Genomic DNA, 15,339 nt, shown 5'->3' with positions numbered 1-15,339 from the left:
ACCAACCATTGACACACAAATTAATTGAATCGAGATAAAAATCAATTGAACCAGATTTGATATTCTTTTAATAATTATTTTAAAAAATTAATGGGACCGGTTCCGCAACTTTTAAAAGCCCGGTAATAGACATGGATAAAAATGAATCGGAATCGACTCATTTAACCCTGTACCAAATAATTTTCCATAATCTAAAAGCACAAGAGTAAATGCCAGTATAAAACTCCTTAGTAATGCAGGACCAGTGAAGAGAAATACTGGTTTGAGCTTCAGTACATCTAAATACATTTGTCTAAAGCCAGAATACATAAAAGTCTGAATACATAATTCCAGATGACACATACTAGAAACCCACAAGATGGTGGATTCTGAGACCAGCAAAAGCTTATGCATACTACTTGGGATGAATACTACCGACCGGATCAGGGAAAAGCAGTTCGAAATAAATCCCATTCGAAATAATGTCAAGCAACTGGGACTTACCTGCAAAAATATCTGATTTATTTCATGACTGATCTTCATCTGACCTTGACCGCGTCAGGCGTCTGCGTCTCCTTGGGCTTGGGGATGCGTCTTCACCTACATCACTTATTACACGCACATCATCTTCATCGTCGTCATCTTGCAAACCCAAGAGATTCTCGCCCCAAAGGAACCTCCGCTCAGATACAGCTCCTCCAGGGTGTCGATGCCTTGACCAAACCCTGGACCTGGCTCTTGATTCACCAACATTGTCGACTGAACCAATCTGAAACAGAAAGAAAGTAGTCCACCATGGTGAACTCGCTTCACCGGTGCTATTCTCCCTTCGAGCTGCCAACCTATCTCCATTCTCAATAACATAGTCTCCAACCACAAGGGCACCAGGCATGGCAGATCTAATAGCACTTACAATGTCACCGTATTCTCTTTGGTGCTCAAGGCGGCGCCAGGCTCGTTCTCTGGATGGGTCAATATCTGAAGGTCGTATTGTCGGATGGACTCTCCTGGCATGCCGACGCAATTCCTGGTAACTTCCAGAGTAGGAGCAAGATTCCCTAGAACAAGTTCTCTTCTTCGAATTTAGATACTTTCTGGCCTCTTCCACAACCTCCCAGCGAAGTACGTTCCCTCGGCAATGAGGGCATTTCAACCTAGATTTAAAATTCTCAGCATCTACATCTTCGGATTCAGATCTTCCCCGGAAGGAATAAGAGTCTGCTATTTCTATAATACCTTCTCCTTGTGAATCAAGATTCCTAGTTGACTCTCGGATATTATCTTCTGATCCTCCTGCCATGCTATTGGTTTCATTCAGATTTTGACTTCCATTACCTTCAACAAAATCAGTTCTTAATGCCAAGTTCAAATCAAAAGCACTAGAATTCGGAGGGTTTAGGGGGAAGGGATGAGGTAATATTGGACTCTTACTAGAATTAGCCCTTAATTTTTTCAATCGGTCTAGGCAATTTGAATGCCTGTAACTTGTGTCACAAATGTAAGATCTGCAACCCTTGTCATGCGAGCTGCACAGCAGGAGAACAGCATTATGTGGATGGTCCATGCAGATTGGACATGAGACTTCATCCAGTTCTTTATGGAGAGCACGGACATCCAAATCAGTAATTATTCTTCGTTTAACACCAGCCATCTTGAACATGCTGTGTAAAGTTACTCAGCATATTGAATTCATCAGGTAACGGGAAAAATAGTCCATTAATCAAAGGATAAACTAGACAACGAACATTATAAACTGCAAAACTAGCACCGTGCACGGAGAATTTTCAGAAGTCTCCATACCAAGGTATAAAAGATGGCAGCATGTCAAACAATAGAAAAGAATCAGACCATAAAATACACCAAAGGTCCCATAAAAAGAAAAAGAACAAAAAAAAAAGGAAACCCGAAAACATTCCCAGAAACCCCAACATCTTTATTTCTTGGAAAGGCATGGTGCAGAAGGGAAACGGAATGAAAATTCTCTAGTTTCCTTGACTTCCACACAAATACTGACCAAACTCAATCTCAGGTACAAAATACGGCTCATTTCAAAAACCTTGTAGGGATCAACCACCGGCACCGGCAAGATATTATAAAGTCCTCCAGTAAGTTCCCCCCCCCCCCAAAACACACACACACACACACGAGGCAATTAAAATTAGGTGCATCATATAAGTCTGAACAAGCAGCATCAGCTATGAACTATTTTAGCTCATTTGTTCATAATGCTAGATTTAGAGTCCACTGAAAAGTTCATTTTTACCTAGAGCCACTAAACATAAAGTAAACCTAGATGCCCATATGAATTATAAACAACAGCAACGTGGACGAGTGATAAATATGCCAACCTACAAATGGGAGACATGCCACGCACTGTCAATAATTTCATAACATAAAGAGATTAATTCGTCTATATCTTAACATAAACTTACCAGGACACTGAACTTTGAATATATTTCCTACCGCAGGCTTCTGTAATCTGTATCTCTGTGAGACGCAAACTGAAAACTATAGAATCGTCACTTGTTAACTTGTACAAAGAAAATCAGATGACAAATCCTGATGCAAAGCTCCAAAGCACTGAACAATATAATGCAATGTAAAAAGTCCTAGAAAACTTGATCAAATAGAACCCTTGAATAAGTAACTAAGTGTTAGTCTTGAACCAGACAGCTATCATACCTGCACTCGGGCCACAAAAACCAGAAGAGATTGTCAATTTTGATATATATCAATCTAAAATTTTTATCAATCATCAATAGAGAGAAGAAAAATGCATAGCAACCATGCAGATAGTGCAGCATAGAGGCAAAGGTAGAAATAGTTGTTTGAAGTTTGAACAATCAATTGAATTTGAATAGTACTTTTTTCATAAAGTTTTTATGCTCAATGAGATTTATTTCCCAGATTACTTGGTGATAAACATGAGAATACAATTGTATAGCTCAAGCAATCAAAATTTTTTAATTCTTTCATAACTACTTCCCCAAACACCACGAGTAAGACTTCTTCAAAGGTGAAATTTCGAATAAAATAATCATAGAGTTGCTCAGGAGCACCTAAAGACCATCTTTTCAATTCTCATCCAATAATAATTGAATATCACAATTTTGCTCTTAATTGTGCTCGGCTACCATTAATCCTATAGCCTCGTATTGAAATACAAAATTCACCTCAGGGAAATTTTATGGTAAACATATATATACATACATACATATATATATAAGTTGCTTTCTAAAAATGAAAAAACAAGTTCCCCGGAACATAATGAGTCTTACTAGGTGTTTCCAGATTCCAAAATTCCAGATTTAATTCCCCCCCCCACCCGAAGATTCAATATCTTAAAATCAAAATCAGAAAACCACCATATATATCATCTGATCCTTCCCCAGCAATTACCAAAACATCCCAAACCCTAACCCTAACCACCCAAAAAGATTCCTCCTTTATCAGGATAAACGATCCAAACAACATCAGTATATGAATTACAGGCAGAAAATCAAAAGCACCCTATTGGTCATATAACAGAGATCAATCAGTTCATCAATCCAAAAATAAAAAAGCAAAAAGCAAAAAACATGAAAAATAATTTAACAAATTAACATACGGAAAAGGTGAGGATTTACAAATACAGAGGGGAAATAATTCGAGAACTGAAAATTATCCGATCTCTAAAAGGGGGGGAGTTGAGATTGCGTGGAAAGGTAGAAGCACCGTAAAAGAAAGGAAAAAAAATCTGACTAAATGTCTAATGAGAATTGAATTGAATAAAATAGAGTTAACAGCAGCAAACTCCCTTTTAAAAGTTAATATAAAATATTAATTTTATATAGGCGGTGAAAGGAAAGAGAGAGAAAGAAGAAATGATAATGGAAGTTGAGAAATGAGAAGTGAGAAGAGGAATTCATCGGGTACAACCACCTCCATTGCTGTTGATGGTTTCCTACACGTGCCCTCCATGTAATGTCTCAATCATTCCGGGTCCCGCATAGATGACCTGGCATCCGACTAGCTCCTTTATAAATAGATGTTTATAACTTTTAAACATTTATAAAAATAATGAGTTAAAACCCACTATTCATTATTAAAGATGTTTAATATACATGTTAATAATTAAATAAACTTTATTCATTTATGTTGTATTGAATGTCAAATGGCTTATATATATCTCTTTTATAAATGAAAAGATGAGATGAGAAAATTCTTTATTTACTTTAAGTGTTCTTTTACTTAATTAATTATTTTATAACACGTTATCAGCACGAGCTTTTAAAAGTTCATATTGAAGTTCACGTCATTTCACTTTATTTAATTTACCCGTAAAACGATCCCGTTAAACTATATATGGTATATGTATTTTCATAATTCTTTTATTTTATTTTCTAAATGAAATATTTGCTTTGGGTAACATTTACACATTTATTTTTACAACTCAAATCTAATAATGATAATTATATATACATTTTTTTTATTAACAGAAATTTCAATTAATGTAATTTGTGTTAAGTTATTATTATGACTATTTTTCTTTATGCCAATATTTGACATTCATGTTATTATTTAGCAAATCTGGTATATATAATTAAATTATTTTACGATTGATAATGCTTATTATTTTACTAATATTTTTTTTATTTATTATTCAAGTTATTATAATGTAATAGCCCAAAATTGGGTCTAGTTGGAATAGAAGTTTCGGGACCACAAAATCTGAGATAGAAATAATTATTTTATGATTATTTTGAGGTCTATGATATAATTGCATGATTTTGTGAAAATTTCGTGAAGAAATTCTATGCATAAAGTGCTCAATTTGAAGTTAGGGACTAAATTGAATAAGTTGCAAAACTTGCATTCTAGAAGTTTCTAGCATGAAATTGCTTTGAAATATTAATTAGGAGGTCTTAAATAGAAATTTGACCAATTTCTAAGTTATAAAAATTGGACATGGATGGAATTTTTGAAAGTTTAGTAAGGAAAGGCATTTTGGTCATTTGGTAATTAAAAGAAATAAAAAGGGAAAATAAAGCCAAAATTGACTCATCTTTCTCATGGAGGCCGAAATTAGCATGGGGGAAGCCATGGCTAGGGTTTTCAAGCTTTCCAAGCTCAATAGTAAGTCCGTTCTAACCCCGTTATTCAAGTTCTTTACGTTTTTGGAATCCCGGTAATTTGATTAAGCTTATTCTAGCAATAATTTAAGCTAGGGTTCATATTTGGAAAAATACCCATAGGTGAAATGTGTTTATTTTGATGTTTTATAGTAGAATATGAGGTTTTAAATTATGTTAGACAACTTGTGCTACTCGGTTTTGACTGAAAACGAGTAAAAGGGCTTAATCGGTAAAAATAACTAATAGTCAGGTATATGTTAGAGTGAGAATTTGATGTTGACATAGAAGGGAAAAGTGATCAGCATGTCATAAAACATAAGAATAAGGGATGAAGTTTAATTCCCGAGCCTAGGGGAAAAAGTGTAAATATGCAAAAGTTTAGGGGCAAAATTGTAATTTTGTCAAAGTTTGAGTTAAGGACTGTTTTGAATAGTACATTAATTAAATAAGTAAAATATGATGTTTTAGATCTCGGAAAACGAGATTTGAACCTAGAATGAGAGAAAAATCGAAAATTGGGAAAGTTGGTAAAATGGCCGTTTTAGTATCGAGGTAAGTTCATATGTATAATAAGCATTAATTTATGCATGTTTCAATGTAAAATTGATATATTTACTATGATTGCCGAGGTGTGATAATAATACAGCAATAATGCTGTAATTTATATTTGAAAGTTAAATTTAGTGAATTAATTGAACTATGTTAAATTAAATGTTTATGGTGCCCAGTTTATGAATTGATTTAAAAATATGTCTATGGTACATAAAGTGCATTGAATTATCATACATAAATGTGATTTCTATGATTATGGATATTATGAGAAATTGTAAGTTCATATGATTTTTAATAAGGCAATGTGTAATTTAATGTTATTACCTTGATATTAAATGAGATGTAAGTTTATATGTAAGTAATACATCAATTTTACTTGTATTATGATATTTTATAATAATATTGGAAATATGTTTGTGGATAATTACTTGATTGGTGAAATTGTTGGAAAAGAGAGAGAAATCTCGGTTGAACCTTCGAAAAATTTGGATAATACAGATAGTATGTAGCTAGGTCACATGTATGGTGCTGAGTGCACATCATGTGTACAAGAGAGCTACAAGACATTATGATGTAGCTAGGTCACATGGGTGATGCTATGTGTACACCATGTAGACAAGAGAGCTACGGGATATATGTAGCTAGGTCGCATGCGTGGTTCCAGGTGAAGGACACCATGTAGACAAGAAAGTTACGAGATAAACTGGCTAGGTCACATGGGTGGTACTGAGTGTTCACCATGTGTACAAGAGAGCCGAACTATATGATGGGTGGAGCTATGTGCTGAAACCACCAAGTATCGAGGATTGATCCGAAGTGTTCAATGGGAGACTCTCTATGTATTGCTTTGTGAGTTTTGTGATGAATAAGTGCAGGAACTTGATTATGTGAATGATGTGTTCATTAAGTGACCAGGATGTGGTGAGGTTATAAATAAGTAAGTTATACATGAGGATGACTTTATGGTGACCTTGTAATCATGGGCCTATACTTGTGATGTATGAAATGTGGTGAAAATGATTTGTGATATGTATGTTAAAATGAGGTTAATACAAAGAAAGTGTGAAAGAGTGAATTAGCAATAAAACTGTTTCGGACAGTAGCAGTGAAGTGAATTTTAAAAATCACCAAAAATATTAGAAATCGAATCAGAGACTGAATGAGATATCAAATTAAAACTTAATGAGTCTATTTTCATATAAAAGAAATAGAGCAAGAAAAGGAGTTCTATATTTTGAGATATTTATGTTTTTGTGAGACTGGTTCAGAATGATTACGTGATCCCCTGTTATGACTTTGGAAAATCACAAAATTTTGGATAAAAATAATTAGAGGCTTAAACTTATATTTTTAACATCCCTAATGAGTCTATTTTCAAGATAAATCAACAAGAACATTATCCGAGTTCTGTACTGTGAGATAATTAATTTTTAGTGAAGAGAGGTCAGAACTATCAGAAAGTGAAACAGGGGAAAATTTAATGAATAAACTATACTAATTGGCTAAACCAAAAATTATGAAAATTTTATGGTGAAAAGATATGTGAGTCTAGTTTTAGGGGAAATTTACGGATCTTAATTTAGAGCTCTGTAGCTCAAATTATAAATAAGTAAGTGACAATGACTCGTGTAGACAGTTTGATGTGAGCATTTATTAGTAAATTGTGAAATCGTACTTACAAGAATGCTATATACATTAAGGATGTGGAATGGAGAGGAGGAGGAGGAAAATAAATATATGCGGAATACATGGAAACTATGGTATATGAAATATTGATATAATGAAATAAATGATATGTGTTTATAAGAAAACAGAAAGAGAATGATATGTATCATGACATGTATATATATATATGACTAGTCTCAATGTAATGCTTGTTGGGTATGGAGTTGAATTGAAATGTTTCAGGCAAACAAGTTATTCTGCACATCTGAATTGTGGTATTTTATAAAGATATGATCTAGCTTTAAATGTAATATCCTGATTTTGGGCCTAGTCGGAATAGTAGTTTTGTGACCACAAAATCCGAGATAGAAATAATTATTTTATGATTATTTTAAGGTCTATGATATGTGTAGCGACGTAAAAATTTTGTGGATTTGGGTCGCTAAATTGTGGCGATTTATTAGGAAATTGGAAATTGAAATTTGGTTTTAAAATAAACCGGGAGTCGCCACCGATCCTTTTTCTAGGTGTGATCGGACACCTATTAGATTTTTCTTTAAAAAACGAGGAAAAGGCCGAGTTGAGGTCTACGTTAAAAGTCAGAGAAAAATTAGGGTTCGGGAGTCGGTTACGCGCGAGGAAGGTATTAGCACCCTTGCGACGCCCAAAAATTGGTATCTCCTAAACACGTGTTGTCTTGATGTTCAAAAATACGAATTCAATTTAAAATTTAACCGTGATCTGATAAAAAGACGAGAAGTTTGAAATTTTTGATTTTTTAGAAGGATATACCGTCTTAACATGAGTCGATTGACGTTCACCCAACATAGCGATGAAATCAACGACATGGTGTTAAATCGATACATTGCCTTATGTATTGTAATTAATAAAACACGAATAAATATTTTAAAATAATGAACAACGGGGAAATATATATAAAAATGGGCGGGAAATGAAAGATAATAGTTGGAATTACATCAAGGCATATAATATATACAACAATGATATAAAAAAATGACAATGCGCGCGATATTAAATGTAACAATAGTATCATATACAAGAACACAATGAGAATATCATAAATATATATATATATAAAGATAATTAAGAGTACATATGTAATATATATATGTATATATATAAATAGTAGTAGTGTTGGAAATATACTATATATATAGTGTTAGAAGTATATACATAAGATAGTAAAAATACATAACTATTAACGATAAAATACATATGACACATATCGAACATATATAATACATGCCTACCTTAGAAATAATAAATATAATAATAATAAAACTATTTTTGCACATTACACACGTACATACACATATATATACATATATAATTATATATAAATAATAGTATTAGAAACGTATAATATTAGAGATTCACATAATAGTAAAAAAAATAGATACCTAAATAATATTAAAATATACATAATAATATATATGAAATATAATATTAAAAACTTATGTACGTAACACGTATAAAAGAAATATAATATTAAATCATTTACATGATATACACATATGATTTTAAGGTTAAATACATATTTGAGTACTAATATTACATAAAAATATACTTATATATATAATATATTAAAGTTATGTACATATATAATAAAATACATGAACAATACCACATTCAACATGTATATAATATATAATTAAAATGATGATACATATAACATATAAATTACATAACAAAACATGTACTATGATTATAATAATAATAATAAAGATAATATTGAACTAAGAAGAAACAAACACAACATTCATGAAATATTAAATAAAGTGGGATCAAAAATATTGAATATTAAGCAATACATATATACATACACATATGAAGCAAAAAAAATATTAACACATAATAATAATGATAATAATAACAATATTAATGATATTAATAATTCAAAAATAATGATGATATTTAATAAAAATAACAAAAGAGAAGAAGAAGGACTATAATTAAAACAATAACGAAGTTATGGGGTCAATTTAAAAAGGAAATAAAGAGGAGGGACTTAATTACAACACGCGCGTAATTAGGAGGGTCAAAAGCACAATAAATCCAGATGTTAAAACGTTGCGCAGCGTGGGGGACCAGAACGAAATCAGGGCAAAACAGCGGGGCCGAATTTAAAATAAAAAAAAACTTGATTATAAAACGTTGAAAAAGCGGAGGGGCCAACTGCGCAAATAGCCCCTCCCTAAAAAAACACGCGGATCCTCTGGTCGGACGGGTCGGGTCGACCCGACCCGCGTCAAAACGGCGTCGTTTTCTGCTTTAAAGGGGGGTCCAAAACGGTGTGTTTTGGACCCCTATATAAGCCAATTTTTTTTTGTTTTTTTCATTTGAAACAGAAGAAAGAAAAAAAAAACAGAAGAGGAGGGAGAGAAAAGAGGGAACGGGGAAAGAAGAGAGGGGAGAGGGGAGCTCCGGCCATGGGGGCCGGTCACCGGACGGCCGCCGGAGGTCCGCCGGCGCCGGCCACCGTGCACGGTGGCCGGAGGGGTAAAAATTCTAAATTTTTTCTTCTCTTTTTTGCTTTTTATTATTTATATTATATTTGTATATCTAAGTAAAAAAATTGGATTTTTGCGCGTAAAATCGAAAAGAAACAGAACGGAAAAAATCAATAATCACCTTAGTTTTAACTTTCGATTTTTAGCACCTCGTATCTTCTGATTTGGTGCAATGTTTTGGTTTTGCATTTGGGATTGATTTTGTATGCTTGCTGCTTTGAGAATTAACCACGTTTCTGTTTTAATTTTCTTTTTGGAGAAAAAATTTCCAAAAAACCCCTTTACATCAGTTTGAATGGCCTTTTTATAGCCGAATGTTCCAAAGAATAGTATAAAAATATTGTTTCTTCTCTTGGCTACTGCTCTGTTGCTGCTGTTGTTTTATTTTCTTCTTGCAGGTACCGAGCCTGTTGGCATGCGCACGGGGTGTGGCGTATGAGGACTGTGGAGGTATGGGACTGTTGTAGTGGGGGTATGGGGCTGTTGTAGTGGGGGTATGGGGTTGCTGAGATATTTTTTGTTTCTGATTTTATGTAATGGGCTGTTAGTTTAGTGGGCTGGTAGTTTAGGTTATTGGGCTTCGGGTATATGGGTTCAGGGATATTGGGTTCTGGTTGTAAATGGGGTTTGAATTTGGGTTGAGGGATTATAAAATTGTAAATGGGTTCTCTGTAATAGTAGCTAAAATTGGCCTGTACAACTGCCCCTCTTTGCTCATTGTCATGTAACGAGAATAGAGCTAAGACACAAAGAAAGGCCAATTTTGCCCTATCTTGCGAGTCTTGACTTCATTGGCGCTCTTCTTGTTCAGATAGTCTTCTTCCAGTCCACTGCATCTTGTAGCTTTAGATTCAATCCACTACATCTTCTGACATATGCCTTGTAGTTTCAATCTACTCCAATGTAACTTCAAGGATATGAGATTTGTGTCTTCGATCTGCTTTATTGTAACTCCAGAGAAATAAAGTCTACAGCTTTGATCTGCTTTTCTATTGCTTCTGTGAGATGAAATTTGCGATATTCTCTTTTGTAACTCTAACAAGGCAAGATCTGATATCCTCAATCAGCTCCACTGTAACTTCAGGAGACAAAATCTGACATCTTCAATTAGCTCCAATCTTTATTCTTGACTCGGCATGTGATCTTGAGTTCAACTCATTTCTCGCAATATGAATTGACTCTCTAAAAACAGACATTAAAAACAAAAACTGAAAATATCTCAGCATTTGAACTGAGGCTCAACTCACTTCTCGCAATATGAGTTGATTTTTGAAAATAAATACAAATCAAAAATAGAATTTGAAAATACTTCAGCGTGCCCCGAGGCTCAACTCATCTCTTGCAATATGAGTTGTATTTTGACGAACAGAATTTGAAAAACAGAAATTGAAAATAGCTCAGCACGTGAGCCAAGGCTCAACTCATCTCTCGCAATATGAGTTGATTTTTGAAAAACAGAAATTAAAAGGCTTAACTCACCTCTCGCAAGATGAGTCAATTTTCTAAACATAAACTAAAAATACCTCAGCGTGCCCCGAGGCTCAACTCACCTCTCGCAATATGAGTTGATTTTGGAACAGAAATTAAAATTACCTCAATGTATCTTGAGGCTCAACTCACCTCTCGCAATATGAGCTGATTTTTGAAACGGCAGGAATTAAAAATACCTCAGCGTGACCTGAGGCTTGACTCACCTCTCGCAATATGAGTCAATTTTTTTGAAACATAAACTAAAAATACCTCAGCGTGTGACCTGAGGCTCAACTCATTTCTCGCAATATGAGTTGATTTTTGAAAACATGAATTAAAGATACCTCAGAGTACCCAAAACATATCATCTAGTGGAACTCATGTGTCTTTTACTTTGATTCAATACAACTATCATCACGTCCTTTGCTCTATTGGATTAACTGTATATGCCATGCATGATGTTATCATGATATGCACATGTTTGTCTTAAATGCCTTTATGCCTACATGATTATGCAGTGTTCCTTAAGCATGTTTGTCGTATGTCTTTTTTCGTCACGATTCTTGTGATGGTCCGCATTCATTACTTCGGCTCTTGACTTTCTCTTTACGCCATGTACCCGTCTTCAAGCTTCACGAGTAATCGACGTTTCTCAGATAACACTCTTTTTTCCCTGGTTGAATTTTGTCCTTGCTTTAAGGCTATTGTAATGCTTAACATTTCTTTTGTTTGGAGTATGTCATTTCACCATTTATCATGTAAATAATGAGATGCATGAAAAAAGGTCAGATAGGGACAGAAATGATATTTCATATTCATCTATTTCAAATGTGGCAAACAAAGCAAGTTAAACAATGAGAGTAAAAAATGTCAGAAAGAAATGATCGTATTTAACGGATACAAATGCTCTAGATATTCAATACATGAACCATTCCTCGTTCCTCAATCAAAAATTTTTCGAGCGTGGCTTCTTGCGTAAAAGATTTCGAGCTTTCAGAAATGCTTCAAATACTGTAGCCTTACTGCCTGACCTATCGTTCGACCGCCAGGTTTGTTTCATTAGGACGCCCTCTCAGGTTTTCATCCTAATCTTTTTGTACCAATCAAGGTGCCTTTTTCGGGTTTTCGCCTTGATCTTTTTTTTTGAGGTGCCCTTTTCGGGTTTTCATCTTAAGCATAATATTTCTTCACAGCATCTGAGTTCACTGGATTCGACAACTCTTTCCCATCCATCTCGGTAAGGATCAAAGCTCCGCCTGAGAATGCCTTCTTTACAACGTATGGTCCTTCCCAATTTGGTGCCCATTTTCCTCCCAGGTCTTTCTGTATTGGGAGAATTTTTCTCAGCATAAGTTCCCCTTCATGGAATTCTCTTGGCCGTACCTTCTTGTCATGGGCCGCAATCATTCTCTTCTGGTACATCTGCCCGTGACAAATTGCCCTTAGATGTTTTTCTTCGATGAGGTTCAACTGATCATATCGAGCTCGAACCCATTCTGCTTCTTCTAACTTTAATTCCATTAAGACTCGCAGGAAGGGGATCTCAACCTCAATAGGCAGCACAGCTTCCATTCCATAAGCCAGAGAGAAAGGGGTTGCTCCCGTAGATGTTCGCACAGATGTGCGATATGCAAACAAAGCAAATGGTAGTTTCTCGTGCCAATCTTTATATGTCTTAGTCATTTTCTCAATGATCTTTTTAATGTTTTTGTTGGCTGCTTCCACAGCCCCGTTCATCTTTGGGCGATAGGGCGAGGAGTTATGATGCTTTATTTGGAATTGCTCGCACACTTCTTCCATCTTCTTATTGTTTAGATTCATGGCATTATTTGAAATGATTCTTTCAGGCAAACCATATCGGCAAATGATTTTCTTTTTCAAAAACTTACACACTGCAGTCTTCATCACATTGGCAAACGAAGCGGCTTCAATCTATTTTGTGAAGTAATCGATAACCACAAAAATGAATCGATGTCCATTTGAAGCTTTTGGAGAAATTGGCCCTATGACATCCATGCCCCACATAGAAAATGGCCACGGAGAAGTCATGACATGAAGGGGTGAAGGGGCTACATGAATTTTATCGCCGTAGATTTGACATTTGTGGCATTTTCTGGCAAAATTGATGCAGTCATTTTCCATTGTCAGCCAATAAGAACCGAGTCTCATGATCTTTCTGGCCATATTGAAACCATTGGCATGCATTCCGTAAATTTCCTCATGGACCTCTTCAAGTATTTTTCTGGCTGCAACATCATCCACACATCTCAAAAGCATCTGATCATTTCCTCTTTTATACAGGATATCCCCATCAAGAACAAATCCCGCTGCCATTCTTCTGATTGTTCTTTTGTCATTCTCATTCGCTTGTTCGGGATAGCTTTGATTCTTGATATATTCTAAGATATCATGAAACCATGGTCGTCCGTCTGCCTCTTTCTCAATGCTACAACAGTGTGCAGGGACCTTGTATATGCTCATTTTGAGGGGCATTATTTCTGCTTCTTTACTTGCTTTGAACATTGAAGCCAAGGTGGCCAGGGCATCAGCCAATTGGTTTTCTTCTCGCAGGAAGTAATGAAAAGTTATTTCTTTGAATTCTTTGATCAATTCAGCCACTAAATCACTGTACTTAATCAATTTTGGGTCCCTCACTTCCCACTCTCCACGGATTTGGTAAACCACTAGGGCTGAGTCCCCGTACACCTCTAAGATTTTGATGTTTCGTTCAATAGCTGCACGAAGTCCCATGATACAGGCCTCATATTCTGCTATGTTATTGGTACAGAAGAAATTCAGTCTTGCAGTGAACGGATAATGATTCCCGTCTGGTGATACCAGGATTGCTCCAATTCCATGCCTAAAGCATTTGACGCACCATCAAAGCACATCTTCCATGACTTCTCTTTTGATGACTCGGATTCTATTTCTGTGATGCACATTAAGTCTTCGTCTGGGAAATCGAATCTTAAAGACTCATATTCCTCTGTCGTTCGAGTTGCTAAGAAGTCAGCTATTGCGCTCCCTTTTATCGACTTCTGACTTACATAGGCAATGTCATATTCCAAAAGGAGGATCTGCCATCGCGCCATTCTTCCCAATAGTGCCGGCGATTCCATCATGTATTTTATTGGGTCCAGCTTTGAAATTAGCCATGCGTGTGATACAACATATATTGTCTGAGTCTCCGAGCTACCCAAACCAGAGCGCAACAATATTTCTCAATGGATGAATATTTTGCCTCATATTCAGTGAACTTTTTACTGAGGTAGTAGATCGCTTTTTCTTTCTTTCTTGACTCGTCGTGTTGCCCCAGTATACAACCCATTGAACTTTCGAACACAGTCAAATACAAAATCAATGGTCTTCCAGGAGTTGGCGGTACTAGCACTAGAGGACTGGACAAATATTGTTTTATCTTATCAAAGGCCACCTGGCATTCCTCGTTCCATTCTCTTAGGTTATGTTTTCGAAGAAGCCGAAAGATTGGGTCGCATTGGTTGGTAAGTTGAGCGATAAATCGGGCGATGTAGTTTAATCTCCCTAAAAATCCTCTAACTTCCTTTTGCGTGCGCGGAGGTGGTAATTCTTGGATGGCTTTTATCTTATCTGGATCAATTTTGATACCTCTTTCACTGATAATAAAGCCTAGCAACTTTCCCGAAGTAGCCCCGAATGTACATTTGGCTGGATTAAGCTTTAGCTGAAACTTTTTTAGCCTTTCGAACAACTTCTTGAGGTTCACTACATGCTCTTCTTCTCCTCGAGATTTAGCAATCATATATCGACGTAGACCTCTATTTCTTTATGCATCATGTCATGGAATAACGTCACTATAGCCCTCTGATATGTTGCCCCAGCATTCTTTAGCCCGAATGGCATCATCTTGTAGCAGAACGTTCCCCACATTGTTATGAAGGTAGTTTTCTCCATATCCTCAGGGGTCATCTTGATCTGATTATACCCCGAGAATCCATCCATGAAAGAAAACAATGAATGTTTTGCTGTGTTGTCCACCAACGTGTCAA

The 15,339-nt window shown here is 35.5% G+C and overlaps 1 protein-coding gene across 7 annotated transcripts; it reads right to left on the bottom strand.

Annotated features, from left to right (window-relative positions):
- Positions 1-245: 245 nt before the first annotated feature.
- On the bottom strand, positions 246-3,859 carry LOC107955232 (uncharacterized). Of its 7 annotated transcripts, XM_041118116.1 has the most exons (5): positions 3,606-3,859; positions 2,412-2,661; positions 2,243-2,327; positions 1,411-1,640; positions 246-1,314 (listed from the first exon to the last, which is right to left on the bottom strand). In XM_041118116.1, exons 3-5 carry the CDS (start codon positions 2,257-2,259, stop codon positions 506-508), a joined length of 1,056 nt encoding a protein of 351 aa, XP_040974050.1. In that variant the 5' UTR covers positions 2,260-2,327; positions 2,412-2,661; positions 3,606-3,859; the 3' UTR covers positions 246-505. The 7 variants fall into 7 exon arrangements, with proteins under 7 accessions (XP_040974050.1, XP_040974051.1, XP_040974048.1 ...); XM_041118117.1 differs by having other exon boundaries at positions 1,411-2,327; positions 3,587-3,859; XM_041118114.1 differs by having other exon boundaries at positions 246-1,640; positions 3,587-3,859.
- Positions 3,860-15,339: the final 11,480 nt, after the last annotated feature.

The sequence above is a fragment of the Gossypium hirsutum genome, chromosome A07, assembly GCF_007990345.1.
Source record: "Gossypium hirsutum isolate 1008001.06 chromosome A07, Gossypium_hirsutum_v2.1, whole genome shotgun sequence".
NCBI lineage: Eukaryota > Viridiplantae > Streptophyta > Magnoliopsida > Malvales > Malvaceae > Gossypium > Gossypium hirsutum.
This window is presented reverse-complemented; position numbering and strand designations above follow the sequence as displayed.